The sequence below is a fragment of the Euleptes europaea genome, chromosome 6, assembly GCF_029931775.1.
Source record: "Euleptes europaea isolate rEulEur1 chromosome 6, rEulEur1.hap1, whole genome shotgun sequence".
NCBI lineage: Eukaryota > Metazoa > Chordata > Lepidosauria > Squamata > Sphaerodactylidae > Euleptes > Euleptes europaea.
In genome coordinates this window covers 90,341,809-90,356,613 of record NC_079317.1, presented here as the reverse complement: position 1 = coordinate 90,356,613, position 14,805 = coordinate 90,341,809, and the positions used below count along the sequence as shown (strand labels likewise).

The following is a 14,805-nucleotide window of genomic DNA, read 5'->3' as shown; positions in this document are numbered from 1 at the left end:
TAATAAGAAGACCAAACTATAGCAATTAGTGCTATTAAGAATATGTATTGGAAACATACAAAGAACAAAATTCTGGAGCAAAAAAGTATCACATAGGTAATTAAGACCCCAACTTTCAGTAAGGGCTTTACAATACAAATATGAGCCCAAATTCTCAATCCTTATTCAGTCTACATAAATAATTTCATAAAGTGCATGAGTGAACCACTGGAACAATACTCAGTCCTTATAGAGTCCGCATGAATAATTTCATAAAGTGCATCAATAGATCGCAAAAGCAAGATGAAGGGCAATGGAAATCCAGTGTAATTCCATTTCGTGCAGTCTTTTTCAAGCCTTCAATCTTTTTGTGCACTATTCAGTCAATGCACATAGGAGTGTACCCTTTCCTTGTATCTGGACGGCAAAGTAAGAAGGTTGGCAACCCTAGATGGCTCTGAGAAGGGATTAGACAGATCCATGGTGGAGGAGTCCATCAATGGCTGCTATCTGTAGTGACTAAAGGGAGCTTCCATATTCAGAGGTGGTAGATCTCTGAATACCAATGTTAGGAGACAACACTGGGAAAGGCCTTGGCCTCTATGTCCTGTTTGTTAACCCTCCAAGCAGCTGGTTAGTCACTACATGAGACAGGATGCTGGAGTACATGTAGGGTTGCCAACCTCCAGGTGGTGGCAGGAGATCTCCCACTATTACAACTAATCTCCAGGTAACAGAAATCAGTTCCCCTGGAGAAAATGGCCACTTTGGCAATTGGACTCTATGGCATTGAAGATGCCCCTCTCCAAACCACACCCTCCTCAGACTCCACCCCCAAATCTCCAGGTATTTCCCAACCCCGAGCTGACAACCCTAAGTACATGGACCACTGGTCAATCCAGCAGGGCACATTTTATGCTCTTATGCTCACAGAAACCAATGAGATGTTTAAATTAAAGGTGAGATTTTCTGAAGTTAAGCTTGACTAAAACACCATATATTATCCACTTGCTTTTTCCTGGTTGGATTTTTGTTAAGTTTGAGCTATCTAAGGGCAAATCTATCTTTTCTGTTCTAGGAGCACTACACATAATAAATCACCAGCATCTCCTTTTCTTCTGTGCACACTATGTTTCCCCCATTGTAGAAATGCCAAAGTACATACCTATTTTACTTGTTACCTTTTCATTTATGTATTTATTCAGGACACTTGAGTCCCCCACACCATTGTTGACACAGCCACGACCGAAGGCAGGTGACAACAGTGGAAAAAAACAACACACAAACATATGAATATGAAATTCATTAAAACAAGTAGTTCAAACAGTAAGGCCAGAGCTTTATAGTTCACCTTTTCCCCATAATGCTCAAGGCCACCTACGCGAAGTTTCCGATACAGGCACTGACCAGCCCCGGCTCTGCTTTGCCGCGGCACGTGATATAGCATGTCTTCAGGCCATACAATGGAACTCCAAACAAGATAATTCCTGTGATTTGGCTCATGCATTCCTTTTCTGAAAATATAGCAGGGAGATTAACAAAATCACCTCTCCCTGCTTCATCTACAGCAAGTTATAACACGAGCAGGAATAGCTAGTTCTAAAAGTTCCCACATTAGAAAAGCTTCCTCAATGACAGAGGCAATTCCTGTGCAGTTCTAAGTGGAGTTACGGCTTTCTAAGCTCATTGGTTTCAATGGATTTAGAAAGGTGTAAACTCTGTTTAGGATGGCACTGTTGGAGGTTAATTCCTAGGTACTAGTGTCCTTTCTTTCTGGACTATGACAGCTGGAATAGTTTAGGCCTTTTAGGGTTGCCAGGTCCCTCTTTGCCATTGGTGGGAGGTTATTGGGCCAGAGCCTGAGGAGGGCGGGGTCTGGGGAGGGAAGGGACTTCAATGCCATAGAGTCCAATGGCCAAAGCGGCTATTTTCTCCAGGTGAACTTATCTCTATCAGCTGGAGATCAGTTGTAATAGCAGGAGATCTCCAGCTACTACCTGGAGGTTCTACTCTAATTCACACAGAAACCTTATTATCTAATAAATTATATTTCAATAATTAATTCCACAACATAGCAGTAAGTATAACAAACATGGTCAAAGTATCACATAGAATCATACAACCAAGATAGCAGCATGACAAATTTCACATAAAGGGAATACAGGTAAGTATACAATTATCTACTTCTAGTATAAAAGTATAATAATATTTCTCTCTCTCAAAACAGGGTAACCAATCATCTGATGTCAGACAGGCGAGAACCTGGTGAAGAGGGACCTGGCAACCCCAGGCTGGCCCCTGTTATGATAATAACAGCAGCAAAACTATGCCACAACTAGCTTTAACTCATTGGGGAACTCCCTAATATGCAGAAAAATGACTTAGAAATTGTGGGAGGAGGGGGGAAGCCTGATGAAGGCTGAATATACTTCAGGATTGTGAAATGTTGAATATGATTAGAGTCAAGGGCGAAAAACAGAGGAGAGAAAACCAGTCTCCTTGTCCCATGCATGCATATATACTACTATTAATCTGGGGAATTACCCACCAAATTAAGGGATGTTTTAAACTAATATTTTTCCTGCAAACGGAGCTGTGGCTGGTTCTGTTGGATGAATTTGCTTTTCCACTTGGGGGTCAGCCCGGGAGATAGATGCATCAACAGCCGGCTTTCATTTTTAGATATTCTGCTCGGCTAATGGTTGGATAATTTTTACACAGTCCCTGTGAGGTACACAGCTGGAAGTGAGGCTTTTGTTTGCTTTTACCAATCTTTGGCAGGAAATGCAAGCAAGGAAAGTTGTTTATGTTCTGCAGAGTGTAATGTTACCATCAGCCTGCCTTTAGACTGTAAGTAAATCCCTGTTCTTCAGTGAAAATATGATCTTCGCGAATATTGCTTTCAGTTATGCATTTTGTAACTGGCTTTGCACAATGTTTTAGCATTGCAGCTTTTACTGCAGCGTGATTGGCTTGAACTGTACTTGTCTGTCACGGTACAAGCAGCTACTTGTGGGTTGCCCGTGCCTTTTGAAGGAAACAAGCCACTGCCATAATAAGAAGGGGATCAGACTTGCAAGGAGATCTGCTAAACATCATTGCATTGATTATCCTAACCGTTTCCAACTGTACAAATAGCTGTAATTTGTGCGGGATAATACTTGAGTCAGGGTTTTACTGTTTATTATCTGAAGGACCGTCGGTGAACCTAGCACCTCAAAGAGTCTTCAGAGAGGCTAGATGAAACCGCTGATTCCCATACTGTGTTTTGACATTTACGTGTAATGAGCAATATGCATATTATTGAGTTCATGAAAGATTCCGTTTGATGTTTGATTATAAGCTACTGTAGATCTGTTCTGTAAATCAGTAGCCGAGACCCAGTGCTAAAACAACTCAGTAAACTCAGTGTATTCAGAACTGTCTTGGAATTTCATCTTGAAATACAAATACAGCAAAAATTCACTTTGGTTTGTGTGTAATTGGACTCCTTAGCACAGATTCCCTTAGTACACAGAATCCTCAAACGAGCAGGTGTAATAATATTTCTTTTCATGGAGAAACAGATAGGTTAAAATAAGATTCCTGAGTCTCCAAGTTAGGGATGCCAGGTCCTTCTCCGCCACGAGAATGCCATAGAGTCCAATTGCCAAAGCTGCCATTTTCTCCAGGGGGACTGATCTCTATCGGCTGGAGATCAGTTGTAATAGCAGGAGGTCTTCAGCTAGTACCTGGAGGTTGGCAACTCTACTCCAAATGGTTGTTTTTATCCGAGCTGGTTATGTAAAAATAGGAGTCTTCTGTCTCAAAGTGCGATCGCCATAAAAGCACAGTCAAACATAGTGACTCGTCTCAAAGTACAAAATGTGACCTTTGTACCTTACCTTTTAATGAGTTTGTGTTTCGCACTCGCTAGTTGTTCATTGTCATGTTTGATTGTTCCAGGCGAAGTACTGTGCTTGATCGTTTCTCCGGTGCAGCATGAATTTAGAAATCCATTCTGAAAGAGGGCAACAAAGACTGAAAAGCAGAAAAGAGCCCTCGGGGAAACAGCATGCCGAATCAGTGACTGGGAACTCAAGGCAATGGGTTATTCGAGCTACCTATCTGATTACAGCTGTTGGCATGACTTGTATGTTCATGCAGTTTGGGATTGTTCCAGTAAGTATGGCGGCCCTTTTGCTAGCCTAGGACCGGGTGGGAGGCAGGCCGATTACTAGCTTATGCGGCCCCATAGACTCTGTTTGATAGTATAATTTCTATTTCAATGTGATTGTCTGAAATAAACATTATTTGTGATTTTTAGCTTTTTGAAAAAGAAGTATTTGCCCTTAAAGTGAGGACTTGTTAATACCAGTAGAACAAAACACTCTGCCATTGGCTTGTAACCTCTAAGCTGAACCATTATGAACAGGTTCCACATTAGGGTTGCCAGCTCTGGGTTGGGAAATACCGGGAGATTTTTAGGGCTGAGCCTGAGGAGGGCGGGGTTTGAGGAGGGGAGAGACTTCAATGCCATAGAGTCTAATTGCCAAAGAGGCCATTTTCTCTAGGTGAACTGATCTCTATCGGCTGGAGATCAGTTGTAATGACAGGAGATCTCCAGCTACTACCTGGGCATTGGCAAGCCTATTCCACATTCAGAATTTGCATATCATCTGCTGTAGTTCTGCATAAAGCTGAATGTAGAAATGGAATGACTGAACTACATAAGAACATAAGAAAAGCCCTGCTGGATCAGATCAAGGCCCATCAAGTCCAGCAGTCTGTTCACACAGTGGCCAACCAGGTGCCTCTAGGAAGCCCCCAAACAAGAAGACTGCAGCAGCACCATCCTGCCTGTGTTCCACCACACCCAAAATAATAGGCATGCTCCTCTGATACTAGAGAGAATAGGTATGCAGCATGACCAGCATCCATTCCAACTAATAGCCATGAATACCCCTTTCCTCCATGAACATGTCCACTCCCCTCTTAAAAAAGGGTTGTAGTGTGGATTCCATTCCTGAGACATTTACGGTAAACAGCGGGCCCTATGTTATAGGTTGTTGTTAAAAATTAGTTCTGGGCCTACTTTATTTTGGCTGGAAGGGTGACTGATCACTTGGCATTAGTAGTCCTGGACATACCTCACTACAGACTTAGAATTTAGTATTAACTTCTTTGTCATGCAAAATGTAACATACATTTCCTCTCTCTTTTCTTTATTTCAGTATTTGGCAACAAGCCTGGGGTTAGATGCAGTCGAATTTGGCTACTTGCAAACAGTCTTTGGTGTTCTTCAGCTTCTGGGAGGTCCCATGTTTGGGAGGTAAACATAACAGCCATTGTTGTTAGTCCCATGGAATGTCAGAATTATTTGGAATTAACACTACCGGGTTATTCCTAGGTCAGAAAAAATAATTTAAATTGCCATCTGGATTTCCTGAACTGGCAACAGATTCATTACTCCAATAGAATGTGCTAACAAATTAGGCAATATATTCTCTATTTTTTTGCATTTTGAGTGCTACTGAGCCGGGACCAAGGCAGGAAACTGCAATAAGGCTGGGCAGGGCATACAGATAACTGTTACAATAAGGCAGAAAAGGGAGTAAAAAAGATCATAGCAAGACTAATATAATGATCTTTCCTACTTTTTGGTGTTTTTAATTAGACAGCCCTGTAAACCTCTTTTAAATAGTGGATGAGAATGAGAATTGTGATATCAGATTAGAAGAATTTTCACTGAAGCACCTTTCTACTGTAGCAGAGGTAGGAAGAGGAAAAATAGGAAGAAGGCAAGGGCATATCAGAGTACAAATATGGCTGATCAGATGCATGTTAATACTAATCAAGAAGTAGAAGAAGAGTTGGTTTTTATATGCCGACTTTCTCTACTACTTAAGGAAGAATCAAACTGGCTTACAATCACCTTCCCTTCCCCTCCCCACAACAGATACCCTGTGAGGTAGGTGGGGCTGAGAGAGTTCGGAGAGAACCGTGACTAGCCCAAGGTCACCCAGCAGGCTTCATGTGTAGGAGTGGGGAAACCAACCCGGTTCTCCAGATCAGAGTCCACCGCTCCAAACCACAGCTCTTAACCACTACACCACACTGGCTCCGTAGGCAGTAGTCCTCTTGTCCAAGGGTTGTTCCTGTCTGTTGAAGCACAAGGGGGCTTCATTTGGGTGCCGATGGCATCAGATGAGCTGTGTGAGCATATCGATGCGTGCGAGTCACAAGCTGGGCGTTCAGCCACTGGCTTAGTAGACAAGGGTGAAAGCCGAGCACGTGCTCTCATACAAATGTTCTTTTTTGGGAAAGTTGTCTCTGCACGATACGTACTGGGGTGGGGGACAAGTGAAAATGGTAGGCTTGGCAATTCTTTAATCTTGGATAGAGGTGGCTGTTCCGCCTAACCACGTCAGTGGCTGTATAAGTTGCTGTTTGCATGGCACTGCCTTTGTGCCGCTGAACAAAGTTCTTGTACAGACTTCATTTTTAAAAAATATATTTTATTCATTTTTAACATAAAATGACATAACACAAACGTACATTCCATTCACCCACAGGTTGGGCTTCTTCCAGGGTTATTGTTTAACAATTCTTGTAGTCCTAAAGCTTGGTCCTCTTAATAGTTAGACAGTTATATAGTTACTCTATTCTATTTGCAAAAGCCCCATGGCGCAGAGTGGTTAGCTCTACTAGGTTGATAGTAGAGCTAACCACATAGAATCTGCACACATAGAATATGAGAGACATACATATACTAACTAGAACCAATCCGACCAGATGTTTGAGTAACTGGTAATAGATATACACATGCCTGGTTGGGTTTGAACTGTTTGTATATGTATGTATGTATTTATTTCTGTAAATGTGTGCAGGCTTAACATGTGTTTTAATTAACCACTGATGAAGGCCCAATAGGGCGAAACGCATTTGGTATGTGGTTACAGAGATCAACTCTAGGAAATGCCATTGTGCAATGTGCTATTTTAATGTTTTTAAAGATTTTTAACCTTTACTTAGCGCTTCTAATAAATTATATTTTTTGTATTTATATAAAAGGTAAAGGTCCCCTGTGCAAGCACCGGGTCATTCCTGACCCATGGGGCGACGTCACATCCCGACGTTTTCTAGGCAGACTTTGTTTATGGGGTGGTTTGCCAGTGCCTTCCCCAGTCATCTTCCCTTTACCCCCAGCAAGCTGGGTATTCATTTGACCGGCCTCGGAAGGAAGGAAGGCTGAGTCAACCTTGAGCCGGCTACCTGAAACCAACTTCCATCAGGATCGAACTCAGCTCGTGAGCAGAGCTTTTGACTGCAGTACTGCAGCTTTACCACTCTGCGCTATATATATATTTTCTTTCTACCCAACCTTGGGTACCCAGCTTCTGTTTTCAGGTTGGGTTTTATTCCCCTCTTTTTTCTTCCACTATATGCTGTAGCGTATAGTGTTGATATAACCAGTTCCATTTCTTGAATAGTCTGTTTCATTTTCACCAGGTTTTCCGACCGGTTTGGAGCCAGGGCGGCGCTGACTGTGTCATACGTAGCTTCATCTTTGCTGTTCTTGCTCCTTTCTTTGTCCACCAATGTGCTGCTGCTCTTTCTCTCCAGGATTCCATCTATCTTCATGCATGACCTACCAGGTAATGTTGTGAGATTACTTCAGGTCTGGAATCGGTTGACATAACTCTTGGCTTGAATCTGACTAGGGACTGCTACTCTCACACATAAGCTTTAAAGGTAGATTTGATGTTGTGCATTATGCAAAATAGAGATCTGAGTGATATAGGGCACTTTCACACATGCTCAATAATGCACTTTCAAGCCACTTTCAATGCACTTTAATGTGGGATTGCAAGTGGATTTTGCCATTTCATACAGTGAAATCCAACTGCAAAGTGCATTGAAAGTGGATTGAAAGTGCATCATTCGGCATGTGTGAAAGAGCCCCAGGGGATTATTTGGAGCTAATCACCAAACTGGGGAGAAGGGTAGATTCGCTGGACGGAGTTTTGCCTTTGCCTTATTTTAATACCTCACCAACACAGCCTAGCAGAGTTCCAGGGAGGGTTACAAAAGCCACACATAAATTATCATAGCACTCTATGAAACCCCCAATTTAAAAATCAAAACTATACTACCAACAACAAAAAAATCAACAGCACTGTAGTGGCTACTTCCCATCACTATCAAAATAGCAACCTCCCTCGCCCCTCAAATTCCTGTTGGAAAGAAAGCATTTTAAGTGATTTCTAGAAGGTGATGCAAGATCTGGCCTAATGATCTTACTTGGGGAGGGAGCATGGGAAAGGGTACCTGCTCCTTGACCTCCAGCCTTCTCACTGAGATTTTTAAACTGATGGCTGGGCTGTAGGACTTCAGACTGTAGATGGGGATTCCCGTGGGTTCACTTGCAGAAGGGAAACTGAAGCTTTAGGTGAGCAGGAAACGTTTACGCAGGAGAAGTGTCTGCATCATGAGTCATGTGAGTCCACAACTGTAGTTTAAATACAGCTACGTCCCAGATCACAGGTTTACTACCACATTGAGGACCATAGGAGACAAGATGGAAGGAGATCTGTGAACAGATCTAACCAAGGGGGTTACCGCACTTGTATTCCCAGCGATGTATTAAGAGTTTGAAAATGTTATAAAAAATACTATTCGCACTTTCTATGTATTCCCACTGATGTATTAAGAGTTTGAAAACGTTATAAAAAATACTGTTCGCACTTTGTTTGGCCCCTTTAGCTGTGAAGACGTCTTCCAACCATTTATAAGCCGTGGTATCCAAAAACCCTTTTAAAGCGATTTTTTTATAACATTTTCAAACTCTTAATACATCTCTGGGAATACAAAGTGCGGTAACCCCCCGAGTTATTTTAGGCTTAAAAGCAGCAGAGGGTTGGTTAAGATTGGTGCTGTGGCACTGGGCAAGGGTTGAGCTGGTCCCCTTGCTATTTGCTTAATGTAAGTTGCCCCCTAGAGGGCAAATAGGAGCTCCGGGAAAGTGATTTGCCCCATGAAAGTGGTGCAGGGCAGGGAAACATGTTAACGTCTCTTTTCATGTACTTCATGAGATTCTCTAACACACATCCTTGGACAATTCATTTTGGACCTTTGATTTTCTGATCTTTGTCCTGTCCAAAAGTTGATGTAAGAAGCCAAAGGAAGACAAAGGACATTGTGAGCTCAACTCAAAAGCAGTGCCAGTGATGAAGGAAGTCTGAACTGCTTAGTAATTATTTTGTTTCAGTCTCTTCTAAGAAGCACGGGCTCAGATGTACCTGAAGAGCCCCCGCTTGCAGGCATGTGCTGGTGGGGGTGCACCTGAGGCAGCACTGGGATGCTGGCTGGTGGGTCCGGGGAGGCGAGGCAGGGAACAGCAGAGCCCACCGGGTCCAGGGCAGCACATGGCAGGCAGAGCAAGGCTTCCCATGCTCCTGCGGCCATGTGCCTGCTGATGACCCACCCCCCAGTTCGCATGGGCCAATCAGGGCTCGGGGGCGGACACAATGTGAGGGCACCCAGGTCTGCCTTCCCAGCAGAAAAAGAGGGCTCTCCCGGCCCCATTCTGCAGTCTGCTTCGAGTTCAAGTTTCAGTGTCTACTAAGAAGGAAAGCTGTGATGGCGTAGTTACTGTTGGGGATTCAATGGGAGTTCCATTTCTGTCAGGGCAGTTAAAGGGTTAATTTGTTTATATCAACAGTTTAGATCGTCTCAAAATGATGATGAAGTAACAGATGTCAGTAGTCTATCGGCTAGGAAATCGCCATTGCAAACATGCAGAAAGGCACATAGTCAGAATTGTTTTATTGCTCTATTCCTTTGTTAAGGTTGTAAAACTTTAGGGCAGGATGCTCAGCAGCTTTTTGAATCTCACAGATGCAAGATGCTTGTTTCAGCTCTCTTGAGCTGGGGGACACAGACAAAGGGATTTAAGCCATAGTACCTGCTAGAATCTCTAGCAAGTTTTATAGGGAACTAGATAGAAAGATTGTTATTTGTTTTCATCCCATGTAACCTACCCTGTTTAGGAAAGTAAAGGATTTTTGTTTGATTAAGAAAAAGTCTTTGACTCTGTTTTATTGTGTGCTTTGACCTGACTCTTCCTAATCACAATCACAATCCATGGGCCCTCAATATTCAACAGTTACCAGCACTGGTAATTTGCACAGACGAAGCTGCTTAGGAAATCTTAGAACGTGCCAAAGAAAACACTAACCAACTGAATGGGGACAGCGAATCTTAATGGTATTCACCACCCTGGGCCCTGGAGAAGTCAATGGGATCAAAGCCTTGATCAAGAAATGATCCTATTTATAAAAGGAAAGCTGTCTTCCTAACCTACATTATTCAGCTGTTCCTTTCTGTCACATTATAGGTGCTCAAATGGTCATAACGGATTTGACGACTCCTGCTGAACGTGCCGATGCTTTAGGAAAGCTTGGACTATGTTTTGGAATAGGAATGATTCTTGGTTCTTCTCTGGGCGGTAGTCTAACCACAAAATTTGGGTAAGTAGTCATATTTTGTTTCTCTCTAATGTCTAGCATTTGTGGTGGTTCTGCTGAGAACCTCCCAGCCACTGGTAAATGATTACAATAATTTATTGGCCTAGAATGAAGGAAATTGAGGTTCGGGGTAATCCAGGGCAGAGGCATACTCACAGACAAAAAGAATCTAGATCTGAGACAGGCCATCTAGAAAGTTACGGTGCGGAATATATACCAGGTTAGAACAAAAGAAGCAATTTCAGCAGCAGAGCCAGAATAGGTCATACGAAGAACCTACGAAAGGGCAGAGCAGATCTGCTGTTCTGAAATGATCAAAAACCTGGTAAATCTGCCCCAGCAGACAGTGATCTGGGCTGCTTCCACATGGTGATGATTTCCCACGTAACCCTTGTGGCTGCTGGAAAGGCAGAGTCCTCATAGCAGTTTGGTCCATATGTACCTTGTCTCAGCCCCTGTAGCTGCTATCCCTGTCACCACCAGTAGAGGGCTTTTCCTAGCTTTTAAAGCCATTGCTAGATTAAATAGAGCAGGGGTGGGGATGGGGAACCATTTTTCCGCCAAGGGCCATTTGGATATTTATAACATCATTCGCGGGCCATACAAATTATCAACTTCAAAATTAGCCGACCAAGTCCCAAGCAGGCAGCTGCCCCAGATGACACCCCCAGTGCAGGCAAGCAGGCAGGCATCCAACTGGTGGCGCACTCACCAGCCTGGTGGCACAGGATGGTTTGTTGCACCAGCCGGGCGTAGCCATCCAGCCACCTGCCGCAGTTGCTCCTGCTCCGCATGGTCGGGGCCAGATTCTACAGCCGGCTCCTGCTACCTCCACCTGCAGGAATGAAATGAGGACACACTGGCTAAGAACTCGCCCCCGCATGCATTCTGGCACTGCCCCCTTTAACCCCTCCATTGTCGCCCCTTCCGCCCCCAGCCCTCTTGTACAGAGGGAATATGTTTCTCCACAGCCCAGGTGGGAAAGGGTTAACACAGTTTCTTGGGCAGTCCTAGCAGCTCCATAGCTAATGACTCTTCTGCGAGGTGGGGGGAGGTTTCTTTTTGTCAGCAAAACAAACTCACATCCGCCTTGAATAGAGGTTATTCCTGTCCGCGGGAGGGGGTGGATCGCGAGTCTTATATCCTTCTGAGCTAGAGATCTGCCATGACCCTCGAAGGGCCAGACCAAATGATTTCACGGGCCTTAAACGGCCCCTGGGCCTGATGTTCCCCACCCCTGAACTAGAGCAATGGTTTCCAACTCTTCATATCATGACTCACAAGTCCAAATGTATTTGGTATGGTGATCCGTCCAGTGTCAGCCCAACGTGTTTTGGCTCCATTGGGAAACTGTGACCTTTTCACCCATCTAGTCCAGCATTTTATTTTCTACAGTGGCCAGCTAGTTGTTTTTGAAGAACCAACAAACGTTGCACAAAGGGTACAGCTGCCCCCCCCCCCAAGTTGCATTCTAAAGTACACAGCCTTTGCATATGGAGGTTCCATTCCAGCCTTTGACCAAGAGGTTGGACTACTGAAGGAGCAGCATCAAGAAAGCCCATGCATGCACATCCATCTTTTTCTCCACCTCTTGTTTTGTTCCCGGTGCACTGAAGAGCTCTTGCCCACTCTCCAGCCTTTCTTCCCCTTCTAGTTACTAGTTGCTGGATGGATTGTTTTCCCACCCTCACTATTGTTGCAGTGAAAGGGGAAGATGAGAATGTGAAATGCTGGCAGGGATGACAAGGGGAGAGGAGGAACAATTCAACAGGCAGGAGCAGCCGTTAGGGAGGATGGATGGCCTGTGACCCACTTTTAGAGGCTCCATGACCCACTTTTGGGTCCTGACCCACAGGTTGGGAAACACTGAACTAGAGCGTTACAATGTTGTAATCCCCTATGGCCATGATTTATTAGTTCCTCTGAATTCCCAGAGGAACTAATTTCATTAAAAAGAACGTAAGTAACCCTTTTGTTGGAAAGGTGTATCTTTGCAACTAAAAAGGAAGAGACAGTTTGGTAACCAAAGTAGAGATAAACTTCCATGTGGAAGTAGCCTGGGAAAGAGCTGAATAAATGTTGAGATTATAAAAGTACATGTCTTCTTTGTTCTCAGTCACTTGATACATAACATTAGACAAACAAATATATTTCCAGTAATAATAGTTCAGAAGGGGATTAACAGTCTCAAGGAACAAACTGAATCCTGCAGCCCCCATACACAAGACCTGTAATTTTTCTTACACTCATCTTCAAAATGTTTATTAAGAGCTATTGTACACACTGTATTTGCTAACACAAAAGGTGTAATGGCTTCATGGTGATATGCCTTCACCTTTTTGTCCTAAACTGATTGATATATATGATTCAGGAAAGCCCTTCCCCAGGGGGAGATTAACACATTTTGCCATGTGTACATCCCAAGGAAGGTGCTTCCTCCGAGAAGGAGATTAATCTGTGTCTTTAAAAAATGGTGAGGTTTCCATAACATTTCACATTTATTTATTGAAAGATTTCTATGCCACCATTTTTTCTGAACAAAAAAAAAATTCTGATCAAAAAAAGCAATAAAGGCAAGGTTTTAACGTGGCAATGAATAATATAATAGCCCAATGGCATTACAATCTGGAGTAGCTGATAAAAATCAGAATTGAAGCACCTTAAAAGCATCCAGGTGGGGACCATGGAATAATTGGAAAAAAAAGGTTCATAATCAGAGAGCGGAGGCCTTGACCTTTCCTTGAGTTAAAACTGTTCAAAAAGCAATAATTTTCTTTATGTATTTTTGCTGGGCAGTATGGATTTATTATTATTATTATTATTATTATTATTAGACTTATAACCCGCCCTCCCTGGCTTACGGCAGGAAATATCATTTTAAAAAACATCTCCCGAAGGACATTAAGATCGTCCGACAAAAATTTACTTGTGGTCCCTGGCCCTAAGAACATGCGGCTGTCCTCGACAAGAGCCAGGGCTTTTTCAGCCCTGGCTCCGGCCTACAATTGAGGACAGCCTATATTTGCTCATATTATTTATACCATCTACTGGCCTCCCCCACACTTTTCCCCCTTAGTGGGAACAACAAATAGCACCTGTACGGTCCCCAACAGCTTTTAGACTTGTGCGCCACCATGTTAGGTTTTTTAGAATTTTATAGATGATTTTATTATGGATTTTACTGTATATTTACTGTCAAGCATGGCATTTCTTGTAGAATTCTACCCATTGACAGCTTCATTTCCATTGATCTCTGTACACGCACACTTAAGAGTAAGTCTCATTGAACTTGGAGCATCTGTCCAAACATGGATAGGTTTGGACTGTTAGTCTACTCGCTTGCATCACATGTGATTGGGTCTTTATGAGGTACCAACAGCGTACGCATCAATTTTCTGGCATATGCAGCAGCCCTCAGATACAGAACAATTATATGAGTTTTATCATAAAATAAACACACACACAATGCACATTTATTAATATGCTAACCTTTAATGTGAAATAACCCTAATTATATTATTTGTTCTATGGATAAAACCTTGGTTTGAAAATTATGTAGACTAAGGTCGAAAACGCATGGCTGTTTTGTCTTGCGATTCTCCCGTGAGTATAATGAATCTCCATTGTTGTAATGCATGTTTGTTTCCCACCTGCGGGTCCAACCCACATCCGTTGCGAGACTTCCCCTGGTTTTCCAATCCCGGTTTTGTCCCGAAAGTAAATAAAGAATCTCGGCAATTGTGAGTGCTTGCTGGTGCATGTAGTGCGGGGGTCGACCCCCCTTCCTTCTGACCCTCCCCCATTCCACTTTCCCCTCCCACTCCTCCTATTTCCCTCTAAGGGAAACTGCAGAACATGTCCACCATTGCCTGGAATGCCTGTACATCTCCCGAATGCTCTTTCTTATGTGCATGGGAACATTCCTCCCTGATCTTTTGCGGGATTGGTGCAGGGCGGGGTTCACCATGCATTCAATTCTTTGATCTCGGGATAGAAGAGTGTGAGACATGAGAGGGACAAACCAATAACATCCTGCTAACACCCTAAATCCCATTGTTGTACATTGAGTTTGGTTGCGTCCATCTTAGAATACCTTTTAAACATGAAGCAATAGCAGGGGAAATGATGTTGGTCTAGCTAAAAATCCTGGGTTGTCCACCCATGCACAATTGCATTGTCCACTAGATGTCTCTGTTTTGCCATGAAGATTTGCATTGATTTCCAGTGACTGGTAGTCATAGTCTCAGAGAACCTTTCTTTAAAACAAACATACATCTGCACTACAAACTTATAGCAGTTTCCCACTAGGGTAGTTGTT

General features: G+C 43.2%; 1 protein-coding gene across 1 annotated transcript in view; it reads left to right on the top strand.

Annotated features, from left to right (window-relative positions):
- The first annotated feature begins 2,799 nt into the window (after positions 1–2,799).
- The window catches only part of SLC22A18 (solute carrier family 22 member 18), a 108,625-nt gene continuing 96,619 nt past the window's right edge, over positions 2,800–14,805 (top strand). Inside the window, exons 1-5 of the mRNA XM_056850725.1 lie at positions 2,800–2,829; positions 3,925–4,140; positions 5,193–5,290; positions 7,471–7,616; positions 10,358–10,490. Coding sequence (XP_056706703.1) covers positions 3,961–4,140; positions 5,193–5,290; positions 7,471–7,616; positions 10,358–10,490 — 557 coding nt within the window. The 5' untranslated portion in view covers positions 2,800–2,829; positions 3,925–3,960. The remainder of the gene's footprint in view (positions 2,830–3,924; positions 4,141–5,192; positions 5,291–7,470; positions 7,617–10,357; positions 10,491–14,805) is intronic.